The 13,423-nt window shown below is 48.1% G+C and overlaps 1 protein-coding gene across 2 annotated transcripts in view; it reads right to left on the minus strand.

The window, feature by feature from the left end:
- SCAF1 (SR-related CTD associated factor 1) overlaps positions 1-13,423 on the minus strand; it is a 210,739-nt gene that overhangs the window by 136,779 nt on the left and 60,537 nt on the right. For both annotated transcript variants that reach the window (XM_063942567.1, XM_063942566.1), the window contains exon 7: positions 9-3,572. In XM_063942567.1, the coding sequence (XP_063798637.1) occupies positions 9-3,572 (3,564 nt within the window). The remainder of the gene's footprint in view (positions 1-8; positions 3,573-13,423) is intronic.

The raw sequence follows: 13,423 nt of genomic DNA on the forward strand, positions 1-13,423 counted from the left end.
AGACTTACATGCTAACACACCACTTGTGGCACAGTCAACTCCTGACTGGAGGTTCCATGACATTGGTGCAGGAGGCGGTGGTGGTGGAGGAAGAGGACGGGGGGTTTCTTCTTTAGGCTCAGAAATGCTGTCCACTTCCAAGTCAGTACTCCTCTCTGGGTCTGGAGGAAGTTCCTCGGGCAAGAATGACACATCTGGAGTCTTGCAGCTACTGTCTACAGTTTGTGAATCAGGAGTGAGTTCCTGCTCATTGGCTAGCTTGGGAGGGCTGGGCGGTTTCACTTTAATCTCTGTTTTCTCCGTATCAGACCATATTGGTTCATCTTTGGCTTCAATTGGGCTTAGTATCTCCTGACTGCAGCTATCTGCTTTAGACTTCTTTAGTGAGGCCTTTGTTTTTAGCTTCTTCTTTTTCTTCTCCAGTGTCCCCTTGGGTTTCACATGAATCCCCGTAGCCCCAGCAGGCTTTATTTTCTTAACACCAATCTTTGTTTTTAAGCCTTTCATCTTCTTAGGCCTTAGAAGTGGCTCCTTTAAGTTATCAATTTCAAGTTTAGGTCGACTGATCTTGGGATCTGGTAGCTTTTCTTCAGATTTAAGGAACGGGGAACGGCTCTCTCGGTCACGGCTAAATTTAACCCCAATTGAACCAGCTTCTTTAACAGAGGTGGTACTACTAACACCTTCACGAATCAAAACAGCCACTTTAGACTGAAGTTTAACTTTCCTGGTTGAGCTTCCTTTGCCATCTTTATGACTTGCCTTAAATTTTTTGGGAGTCTTATCTTTTTCTAAGCGAATTTTATCTCTATCTAACTTCATGGCCTCTGGTTCTGGTGGATCTTTAAAACGCTTTTTATACCTCTCACGGCAGTCATCTGTGTAAGTTCTCTTTCTATCACGATCTTTAGAGATTTTCTGACGACTCTCTCTATCTTCCTCTAGACGCTTCGTATCATATTCAATGGGCATCCTTCTCTTGCTGGAATCAGACTTCCCAATATGCCGGTCAAATACCCGGTTACATTTTCCATCCCTATCATCAAGAGTTTCACGATCAGAATAGGTTTCAAAGCTTAATCCTTCTGAATCATAAAGAACTTCTCTTTTTCCAGAAAGCTCAGGACTGCGAACAAATTCCTCCCGATCCAATTTCTCTTCTGGATTCACAGTAATAGTTCTCTTAATAGTAAAAAGATCTGCATTATTAAGATCTTGTATTGATGGAGGCACTACTGACCTACTGTCTCGCCGCTTCCTCTCCAACAGTGTTTGGTTTTCTACCTTAGGTTCGTCTAAAGAGTGCCTTGGTCTAGTTTTCTCTTTCTCTCTTCTATCACTGGAGTGCCGTGAAGACCTCCGGTCTCGTTCTCTTTCCCTGGATTTAGAACGTGATCTTTTCTTCTTTTTCTTCCCTTCTGTCCGGTGTTTCTCCTTGTGTTTGTCTTTTCGAGACCGGTCCGTACTGGCAGAATGTGACCAGCGAGGTCTCTTCTCCTGCGATTTTGATCTGCGGCTTTTTCTCCTTTCAGCAGACGTACGAGAAGACTCTACAGCGGATAAGCTGGTACTTATTGAAGGAGACCAAGAGCGTGATTTCCTATGGTCTCTAGAATGGGAACGTGAAATCTTACTATCCTTATTGTAAGATCGAGACCTAGAACGTTTGTAGTCCTTATAATCCTTCAGTTTTTTTGTACTGGACCACGTAGTTGTTGAGGTCTGTGGTTCTTTTGATTTCTTTCGTTCCCTGGACCTCTTTCGTTCCCGTTTAGATTTTTTACGACTATGTGAGCTGGAAGGAGAACGAGATTTTGAATGTTTTTTTGATTTTGCAGGGGATTCAGATTTTTTACGATACCTCTCTCTTCGCTGGTTTGTGATCTTCCGCCTCAAGTCCAATCCTTTCCATCTGCTATCCATCTGATTATCTCCAAAATCAATCTGTAAAGCTCCTTCCTCATCCGAATCTGCATGCAAAGAAAGAAAGTCATCTCCTTCAACTATTCTAAGAGGCCTCTCCATAACACGACACCGGCTCCGGAACAAAGGCAAAGGGCTAAAACAATCTTCATCGGGCTGGACAATCTCACCTTCTTCAATTTCAGAATCATATTTGCGATCCGAGTCATCACCACGATCCCTCCTTTCAGAGGAATGTCTGCGCTTGTGCCGTGATCTCGACTCACTTCCAAGTTTGGCAATTTTTTCTAACCGTAAATAGGATTTCATGTCTGGTTTTGCTATAGACTCTAAGGAAACTTTTATCTCAATTTTAGACTTAGAATCGGCTTCAGATGTAAAGTCTGATTTCCGACTATAGTCCTTTCCAACATCTACTGTGAAGACACGTCTTATAGGCTCCGGTGATGCATCTGATGTACTAGCTTCGTTTAGTGTTGAATCAGCCACCGGTGCTTCTTTAACACACTTTTCTTCAGACACTTCTCTAGAAACTTCTTCTACCTCAACCTCATCTGTCGTATCCAGGTCTATGCTGGAGCTAGGACTATACGGTTCAAAATCCAGCTTTGAAATGTCCTTAGAAGCAGAATCTGAAAGATCTTTGGAAGTTCTTGGTTCCGTTTTATTACTGTCAAATTCAATATTGCTATCAAGCTCTTCAATCCCTTTAATTTGATCAGATTCACCAGGTTTAAAGCTTTCATTAGCTTTCTCAGTGCCTGGGAAATCTTGGCTCAAGCTGTGTTCATCATAGATACCAGCCAAAGCTTCGGAGATCCGACCTTCAGGATGAGATTCGCTCCCTATTTCATCATCGTCATCATCCTCATAAGGAGATGGGCTGCGCTCGGAAGAACTAGGATTCGAGCCGGTGGGGTCAAACGGATCATATTTTTGATCTTCTTGTTCATCTGCTTCCTTCTCTGGGGAGTCTGAATAAATATAATCTCCATTCACATTCTCCTCATCTGTTGGGTGAAAGGGGTCATAAATATCTAAGTCCTGTGACCGACTGGACTGTGCTCCACTGCCGCCAGTGGAAAGCACAGGGTTCTGTGAGGAATAGGAAGAAGAGGAGGAGCTTGAATCTGTTTTTTCTGAAGAACCTGGAGGCTGCGAATGTTGGTTATTTGATGTGGTGCCTTCTCCACCAAGAGGTCTTTGCTGACCACTCGATACCCCAGTTCCATTTCCCAAAGCCAGTCCATAGGACACTAAACCATCGGGTTTATTTTTAATAAAAGAATGAGCACTGCCATTTATAAGACTAGTCCTGACTAAGCAGAGGGCGTCTTGTACCCTAGAGATAGAAAAAGCACCCATTGGGCCTTTAGCAGTCCAGGGAAGTCCAGGTACTACAGTAGCTGTTAAAGGACTTGCCTGCAGTAAAGTTTTGTCTGAAGCTTTGTGGTGAACATGTGGCTTCTGTACTGCACTACACTTTGTGCTCATTTGAGTTCTGTGCAGTGTCCTGGGTGTATGTGGTTTTATGTTCAAAGTACAAGCAGATCCCGGGTATCGCTCGAGTCTTGAGGGTCTAAACACTGTGTCGTTATGAACTGTTGATTGTCCTCCTGTGAGCTGCAACCCTGAGGTACTTAGGCACGCTACAAAAAAGTAAAGAGGAAAGAATAAGTGAACATGCACTCAAGACCTAAGCTGTAAGACAATACTATGCAGTAATATCAGTAATATAGTAATAATTGCACATCACTCGGCATAGTTGACACCTTGAATTCACAGGACAACCAATTCTTTAAAAGATTTTCCTACAGCCTACATATCACAAGGAGATGAATTAAGCAAAAGCACATCAGAAAATGACAAAAATAGAGCCATTCCCTAGTTCACAAAAACATCATGATTAATCCAGGATGTTCCTGTGCTATTTCTAGAGCTCGTTGTTTTCACTGATGATTTCATCTGTGCTACAAAAAGATAAAGTTTCAACTAGCCAACAATTCAAATTAAAATTTCCATCCTCATTTACTATCTGTCGGAGATGTATCAAAGATTGTTTTTCACGCGTTGGGTATGGGAAGCCGGCGGCTGGGATCCCGGCAGTCAGCATAACGATGCTGGGATCCCGGCCGCTAGAATGCCGGCAGTGGTGCAAGCACAATGAAACCACATGCGGGCTCGCTGCACTCGCCACGGACACCCATGAGTGGGAATAGCCCGTTAGCCGGGATTCCGGCTGGCGGCATTTTTAGTGATCAGGATTCCGGCGTCGGTATCCTTACCGCCGGGATCCCGACTGCCGGCAATGTAACCGCATCCTGTTTTTCACACATTAGTCACCAAATAAATAGAGAAAAGGGAAAATTGAATAGCAAAATCTTTGAACAGTGAATATAAGAAAAGGTGAATTTAAGCTGGTCTTAGGACTATACTGAAGCAGACCTACAGAACAGCCAAGACACCTAATGCAATGTTTGTGTACAGTAACAGCTCTCTCTATTACACACCTGCTGCTTATGTAGGATTCACTATATCTGATACAAGGATTCACTAAAGGTGCCAACCACTATGTTAGCCAGCCATATCCCCGCCCTTGCGCAAAAAAATAGGATTTTAATTACCTACCGGTAAATCCTTTTCTCGTAGTCCATAAGGAATATTGGAGAGACTTAGTACGATGGGGTATAGACGGGGTCCAAAGGAGCCGGTGCACTTTAAATTTCTTCACTGGGTGTGCTTGCTCCTCCCCTCTATGCCCCCCTCCCACAGGTAGTTATAGGCAAAAACATGCCCGAAGGAGAAAGGACATATATGAGAGAAGGAAACATGACAACAAAGAGTGGTGAGATTTATAAACCAGCACACCACTAACATACAAAGACTGGAAACAACAACAGCAACAGCTGTACAGGTAACCACATAAAAGAGAACCTGCAGAAAAGTCAACGCACTGTGGCGGGCGCCCAATGGGGGTTATTCCGAGGTGATCGCTCGCTAGCTACTTTTAGCATCCGTGCTGACGTATAGTCGCCGCCCACGGGGGAGTGTATTTTCGCTTTGCAGGAGTGCGAACGCCTGTGCAGCAGAGCGCCTGCAAACATATTTTGTACAAAACAAGACCAGCCATGTAGTTACGTATCCTGTGCGATGATTGCTGCGACGAGTGACACGGTAATGACGTCAGATACCGGCCCAGCAAACGCCCGGCCACGCCTGTGTTTTTCCAAACACTCCCAGAAAACGGTCAGTTGACACCCCTAAACGCCCTCTTTCTGTCAATCTCCTTGCGTTCAGCTGTGCGATTGGAATCGTCACTAGAACCAGTGAAAAACCACAATTGACTTCGTACCCGTACGACGCGCGTGAGCATTGCGTGCATACGCAAGCGCAGATTAGCCGTTTTTTCACTGATCGCTGCGCAGCGAACAATGGCAGCTAGCGATCAACTCGGAATGACCCCCCAATACGCCAGGAAATACGCCTCCCAGTTGTCCACACCCGGAAAGAAGATTGCCAACATTGCTCTTGCATTTCTTTCCCCCCAGAGGAGTATTTTTGACACCTCTCGTATGCAGGCTCTGCTTTTTGTTCCTCCTTGTCGATTGATGTACGCCACTGCTGTGGCGTTGTCCGACTGTACTTGGATTGCGCGATCATTGAGCAGAGGAGAGGCCTGAAGCAGAGCATTGTAGGTCACCCGAAGTTCCAGAATGCTGATCGGAAGGAGGGCTTCGTGTGCTGACCACCTGCCCTAGAACTGCACCCCTTGGGTGACAGCTCCCCATTCTCTCAGACTCGCATCCGTTGTGAGGAGGATCCAATCCTGAATCCCGACACTCCGGCCTTCCAGGAGATTGAAGGATTGCAGCCACCACAGGAGGGAAATCCTGGTTTGAGGTGACAGCCGTACCATTCGGTGCATCTGAAGACGTGATCCGGACCATTTGCTCAGGAGATCCAGCTGAAAAGTCCTGGCATGGAACCTCTCATATTGGATCACCTCGTACAAGGTGACTATCTTTCCCAACAATCTGCAAAGATGGATGGACACTCGAGTAGGTGGAAGCACCATGCGGACCATCTGCTGAAGTGTTCTCAACTTGTCCTCTGGTAGGAACACCTTCTGGGCTACAGTATCCAGCAACATTCCCAGGAACAGGAGCCGCTGAGACGGCTCCAGGTGGGACTTCTGGAAGTTGAGGATCCCCCCATGGGTGACAGAAGTTGGATAGTGCGGTCGATATGGAGCAACAAAAGCTCCCTAGATCTTGCTTTGATCAGAAGATAGTCCAGGTAAGGGTCAATATTGACTCCCTGAACCGGGAAGCTGGAACATCATCTCCGCCATCACCTTTGTGAACACCCTCGGAGCTGTGGATAGGCCGAAGGGCAGTGCCTGGAATTGGTAGTGATTGTCCAGCAGGGCAAACCTCAGGTACGCCTGATGAGGTGGCCAAATCGGAATATGGAGGTAAGCGACCTTGATATCCAAGGTAACCATGAATTCCTGTTCTTCCATGACCGCAATCACTGCTCGTAAGGATTCCATTTTGAACTTGCACACCTTCAGGTAAGAATTCAAGGACTTTAGGTTCAAAATGGGACTTACCAAACAGTCCGGTTTCGGTACCACAAACAGGTTGGAGTAATAACCTATGCCTCGTTGTGGTATTGGTACAGGAACAATGACGTGGGACTGGACCAACTTTAGAATGGCCTGCTGCAACGTAACCTGCATGTCTTCCAAAGCTGGTAAGCTTGATTTTAAAAATCGTTGGGGAGGGTGGGCACCGTCATGCGGAGGCCTTAATGGAAGCAGAACTGGTGGCCTTTTCCGGAGCTGGTGCTTGCAGGCTTTCTTGACTTACCTCTAGTGCCTCTAGTCGCATTGGAAGCACCTATGGCCTTAGATCGAAATATGTGAGACCGAAAGGACTGTACAGATGGCCTCGGGTAGGAGCGTCTCGCCGGCGGGGCCCCAGAGGGGAGAAAAGGAGATTTATGGCAGACATACCATAGTTAAATCTTTCTGCGAAGTACACTGGATTCCACAGGGAATAACATCAAGGTGTAGAGTTGGATCTTGATCATATGCACCAACAGGCTAAAGCTTTCACTGTTCCCAGGATGCACTGCACCGCCTCCTCTAAAACTCTGCCTCAGGCACTGGAACTCAGTTTCGTTAACCAGTCCAATGCAGTAGCAGGTAAAAGAGACAGTAGATGTTAGTCATATAGAACCACAGTCTCACGACAGGAGAAGGGACTAGCAGCTAATGCCATACAAACCAAAAGAAGCTAAGTGCGTCAGGGTAGGCGCCCTGTGGAATCCAGTGTACCTCACAGAAAGAGATTTAACTATGGTACTGTAAGTCTACCATAAATCTCTTCTGCAGCGGGGTACACTGGTATTCCACAGGAAATAACATCAGAGATGTCCTAAAGCATCTTCTCATGGAAGAGGATGCACTGTAGCGGGTACAAGAACCCGGCGTCCAAAGGAAGCATCCTGGGAGACGGAAGTATCAAAGGCATAAAACCTGATGAAAGTGTTCACAGAGGACACAATTGTTCAGCGGACGCGCCTCAGCAGGCCGCCCAAGAAAGCCCAACAGACCGGGTAGAATGGGCTTTGACAGCAGCAGGAGCTAGAAGACCAGCCTGTTCATAAGCTTGTGCAATCACCATTCTAATCCATCTGGCCAAGGTTTGCTTATTCGCAAGCCAGCCACGTTTTTGAAAACCGAAAAGTACAAAAAGGGTATCTGACCTCCTCAGGGAGGCAGTCCTCTCTACGTAAATACGGAGAGCCCGTACCACATCCAAAGACCACTCTTTGGAGGACAAACCAGAAGAGATAAAGGCTGGAACCACAATCTTTTGGTTAAGATCAAAAGATACCACCTTAGGTAGATAACCAGGGCGAGTTTGAAGAACTGCATGGTCACGGTGAAAAATGAGAAAGGGTGGACGACAGGACAAGGCGCCTAAGTCTGACACCCTCGTAGCAGAGGCAATAGCCAGTAAAAAAACAGCCTTAAGTGTAAGACATTTAAGATCCACAGACTTAAGAGGTTCAAATGGAGACACTTGTAGGGCATGGAGCCACAGGAGGGACATAAGGGGGCTGAATCCGTAAACCGCGCTGAGTGAAAATATTAACGTCAGGAATAGACGCAATTTTCCTCTGAAACCACAACAACAAGGCAGATGTATGAACCTTTAGGGAGGCCAGACGAAGGCCGAAATCTAGGCCCAGTTGCAAAAAGGCAAAAAGCCTAGAAGTTCTGAACGAATAGGCATCATAATTCTTAGCAGCATACCATGTGAAGTAAGAGTTTCAGACCCTGTCATAAATCCGTGCAGAAGCCGGTTTGCGGGCCTTCAACTTAGTTTGAATAACCGCCTCGGAGAATCCCTTGGCCCTCAGGAGTGAAGCTTCAAGAGCCACGCCGTCAAAGCCAGTGTGGCCAGGTTCGGATAGACACAAGGGCCCTGAACGAGGTGGTCTGGGCGTCGAGGAATTAGAAGAGGACGCTCTATCGATAGACCCTGCAGGTCTGAGAACCAATGCCGTCTGGGCCACGCTGGAGCGACTAGTAGTAGTATTGCTCTTTCTTGCTTGAACTTCCGTAGTACCCTGGGCAGGAGTGACACCGGAGGGAACACGTATGGCAGCCAAAAGTTCCATGGAATTGCCAGTGCGTCCACGAACGCTGCTTGAGGATCCCTTGTACTTGATCCAAATACCGGAGCCTTGTGATTGTGTAGAGACGCCATCAGGTGTACATCTGGTAGGCCCCACTTGTCCACTAGGAGTTGAAAGACTTCCGGATGAAGACTCCACTCTCTGGCGTGAACGCCCTGACGACTGAGGAAATCCGCTTCCCAGTTAAGGACTTCGGGGATGAACACTGCCGATATTGCGGGCAGATGACATTCCGCCCAACGGAGGATTTTTGATACTTAGAGTACCTCCTTGATGATTTACGTATGCCACCGTGGTGGCGTTGTCTTATTGTACTTGAACAGGCCTGTTCTGTACCAGAGGCAGGGCCAGTGTCAAAGCATTGAACACTGCCCGCAATTCCAGAATGTTTATCGGGAGGAAAGATTCCTCCTTGGTCCACTGACCCTGGAGAGAGTGTTGCTCCAACATCGCGCCCCAACCCCGCAAACTGGCATCCGTTGTCAGGAGGACCCAGTTGGAGATCCAGAAGGAACGGCCCCTGCTCAACTGTTGGTCCTGTAGCCACCAGCTTAGTGACAGACAAACCTCCGGAGTCAAGGAGATCATTTGAGACCTGATCCGATGAGGTAGGTAGTCCCACTTGGAAAGGAATAACCTCTGTAGAGGGCGGGAATGAAATTGAGCATACTCTACAATGTCGAAAGCCGACACCATGAGGCCTAGTACTTGCATCGCCGAATGTATCGACACTCTTGGGCGAGAGAGAAAAATAAGATTTTACTTACCGGTAAATCTATTTCTCGTAGTCCGTAGAGGATGCTGGGACTCCGTAAGGACCATGGGGAACAGACGGGCTCCGCAGGAGATAGGGTACTTTAAGAAAGCTTTGGACTATCGGTGTGCACTGGCTCCTTACTCTATGCCCCTCCTCCGGACCTCAGTTAGGGAAACTGTGCCCAGAGGAGATGGACAGTACGAGGAAGGATTTCTGTAAATCGAAGGGCGAGATCCATACCAGCCACACCAATCACACCGTATAACTTGTGATAAACTACCCAGTTAACAGTATGAACAACAACATAGCCACGGTTCAACCGATAAACTATAACATAACCCTTATGTAAGCAATAACTATATACAAGTCTTGCAGAAGAAGTCCGCACTTGGGACGGGCGCCCAGCATCCTCTACGGACTACGAGAAATAGATTTACCGGTAAGTAAAATCTTATTTTCTCTAACGTCCTTGAGGATGCTGGGACTCCGTAAGGACCATGGGGATTATACCAAAGCTCCCAAACGGGCGGGAGAGTGCGGATGACTCTGCAGCACAGATTGAGCAAACAGGAGGTCCTCCTCAGCCAGGGTATCAAACTTATAGAACTTTGCAAAGGTGTTAGACCCCGACCAAGTAGCTGCTCGGCACAACTGTAATGCAGAGACCCCTCGGGCAGCCGCCCAAGAAGAGCCCACTTTCCTAGTGGAATGGGCCTTAACCGATTTTGGTAACGGCAATCCTGCCGTACAATGCGCCTGCTGAATCGTGTTACAGATCCAGCGAGCAATAGTCTGCTTTGAAGCAGGGGCGCCAACCTTGTTGGCCGCATACAGAACAAACAAAGCTTCAGTCTTCCTGATTCTAGCCGTTCTGGTCACATAAATCTTCAAAGCCCTGACCACATCCAGGGACTCGGAATCCTCCAAGTCCCGTGTAGCCACAGGCACGACAATAGGTTGGTTCATATGAAAAGAGGAGACCACCTTTGGCAGAAATTGAGGACGAGTCCTCAACTCTGCCCTATCCACGTGAAAAACCAAGTATGGGCTTTTATGTGATAAAGCCGCCAATTCCGAAACACGTCTAGCCGAAGCTAATGCCAACAACATGACCACTTTCCACGTGAGGTATTTCAACTCCACAGTTTTGAGTGGTTCAAACCAAGGTGACTTGAGGAAACGTAACACCACGTTAAGATCCCAAGGCGCCACCGGAGGCACAAAGGGAGGCTGAATATGCAGCACCCCTTCACAAAAGTCTGTACTTCAGGAAGAGAGGCTAATTTTCTTTGAAAGAAAATGAATAAGGCCGAAATCTGGACCTTTATGGACCCTAATTTTAGGCCCAAAGTCACTCCTGTTTGAAGGAAGTGAAGCAGACGGCACAAATGGAACTCCTCCGTAGGAGCAGCTCTGGCCTCACACCAAGAAACATATTTCCGCCATATACGGTGATAATGTTTTAACTTGATCAGGGTAGGAATGACTTCCTCCGGAATTCCTTTTTCCGCTAGGATCCGGCGTTCAACCGCCATGCCGTCAAATGCAGCCGCGGTAAGTCCTGGAACAGACAGGGCCCCTGCCGCAGCAGGTCCTGCCTTAGAGGAAGAGGCCACGGATCTTCTGTGAGCAACTCTTGCAGCTCCGGATACCAAGTCCTCCGTGGCCAATCTGGAACAATGAGGATTGTTCTGACACTGCTCATTCTTATTATTCTCAACACCTTGGGTATGAGAGGAAGAGGAGGAAACACATAGACCTATCTGAACACCCAAGGTGTCACCAGAGCGTCTACCGCTACCGCCTGAGGGTCCATTGACCTGGCGCAATACCGCTTTAGCTTTTTGTAGAGACGGGATGCCATCATGTCGATTTGAGGCAGGCCCCATCGATCCGTGATCTGTGCGAAGACTTCTTGATGAAGTCCCCACTCTCCCGGATGCAGGTCGTGCCTGCTGAGGAAGTCCGCCTCCCAGTTGTCCACCCCCGGGATGAACACTGCTGATAGCACGCTTACATGGCCTTCCGCCCAGCGTAGAATCCTGGTCGCGTCTGCCATGGCCACTCTGCTCCTTGTTCCGCCTTGCCGGTTTATATGAGCCACTGCCGTGACGTTGTCCGACTGAATCAGGACCGGTTTTCTCCGAAGCAATTCCTCCGCTTGACACAGGGCGTTGTATATGGCCCTCAACTCCAGGACGTTGATGTGGAGACAAGTCTCTAGGTTTGACCAGAGACCTTGGAAATTTCTTCCCAGTGTCACTGCTCCCCAGCCTCGGAGGCTTGCGTCCGTGGTCACCAGGACCCAGTCCTGAATGCCGAACCTGCGACCCTCTAGCAGGTGAGCACTGTTCAGCCACCACAGGAGAGATACCCTGGTCCTGGGAGACAGGGTGATCCTTTGATGCATTCGTAAATGGGACCCGGACCACTTGTCCAAGAGGTCCCATTGAAAGGTCCTCAGATGGAACCTGACGAAAGGGATGGCCTCGTACGAAGCCACCATCTTCCCCAGGACCTGCGTGCAATGATGCACTGAAACCTTTTTTGGTTTTAATAGGTTCCTGACCATGGCTATGAGCTCCTGAACCTTTTCGATCGGAAGAAAAACCTTTTTCTGGTCTGTGTCTAGAATCAGCCCCAAAAAGGTTAGACGCGTTGTAGGGACTAGCTGGGACTTCGGTATATTGAGAATCCAGCCGTGTATCTGCAACGTCTTCATGGACAGAGACACGCTGTCCAGCAACTTCTCCCGAGATCTCGCCTTTATGAGGAGATCGTCCAAGTATGGGATAATTGTGACCCCCTGCCTGCACAGGAGCACCATCATTTCCGCCATTACCTTGGTGAAAATCCTCGGGGCTGTGGAAAGCCCAAACGGCAACGTCTGAAATTGGTAGTGACAGTCCTGCACTGCAAATCTCAGGAACGCCTGATGAGGGGGGAATATCGGAACATGAAGGTATGCATCCTTTATGTCCAGGGACACCGCCCTGAGTGATTCCATCTTGAACTTGAACCTCTTCAAGTACAGGTTCAGAGATTATAGGTTTAAAATGGGTCTGACCGAACCGTCCGGTTTCGGAACCACAAACAGGGTTGAGTAATATCCCTCTCTCCTTGCTAGAGATGAGGAACTGTGACAATCACCTGTTGAATATACAATTTTTGGATTGCCGCCAACACTAGCTCCCTCTCTGACGGGGAAGCCGGCAGAGCCGATTTGAAAAACCGGCGAGGAGGCAAGTTTTCGAATTCCAGCCTGTATCCCTGAGAAACAATCTCTAATGCCCAGGGATCCACCTGCGAGTGAACCCAGACGTGGCTGAAAAACCGAAGACGAGCCCCCACTAGATCTGCGTCCCCCCGGGAAGCCCCAGCGTCATGCGGTGGACTTTGCAGAGGCAGGGGAGCACTTTTGCTCTTGGGAACTAGCTGTGTGCAGCTTCTTTCCCCTGCCTTTCCCTCTGGCAACAAAGGATGATCCACGTACCTTTTTGTTTTTATTGGAACGAAAGGACTGCATTTGATAATGAGGTGCCTTTTTTGTATGCTACGGGGGGACATAAGTTAAGTAATTCGACTTACCATTCAAGCACTCCCCCTCCACATTAAGCGAGCCTTCCTCGTCAAACATGTCGACACACGCGTACTGACACACTTCACACACACAGGGAACCCCTTTCCTGAAGACAGTATCCCTGTCAAGGCCCTTTGGAGAGACAGAGAGAGAGTATGCCAGCACACCCCCCAGCGCAATGATCCTGGAGACCAACACAAAATGTTTTTCCCCAGCAGCGCTGTATAATATGTTATCCACCAATTATGTGCCCCCCTCTCTTTTAAACACCCCTTCACCGTGTGTAAGCAGGGGAGAGTCCGGGGAGCTTCCTCTCAGCGGTGCTGTGGAGAGAAAATGGCGCTGGTGAGTGCTGAGGGAGAAGCCCCGCCCCCTCGACGGAGGGCTTCTGTCCCGCTCAAACTTACAAAAATATGGCGGGGGCTCTTTTATATACATGTACAGTGCCCACC

This window comes from Pseudophryne corroboree, chromosome 10, assembly GCF_028390025.1.
Source record: "Pseudophryne corroboree isolate aPseCor3 chromosome 10, aPseCor3.hap2, whole genome shotgun sequence".
Lineage (NCBI taxonomy): Eukaryota > Metazoa > Chordata > Amphibia > Anura > Myobatrachidae > Pseudophryne > Pseudophryne corroboree.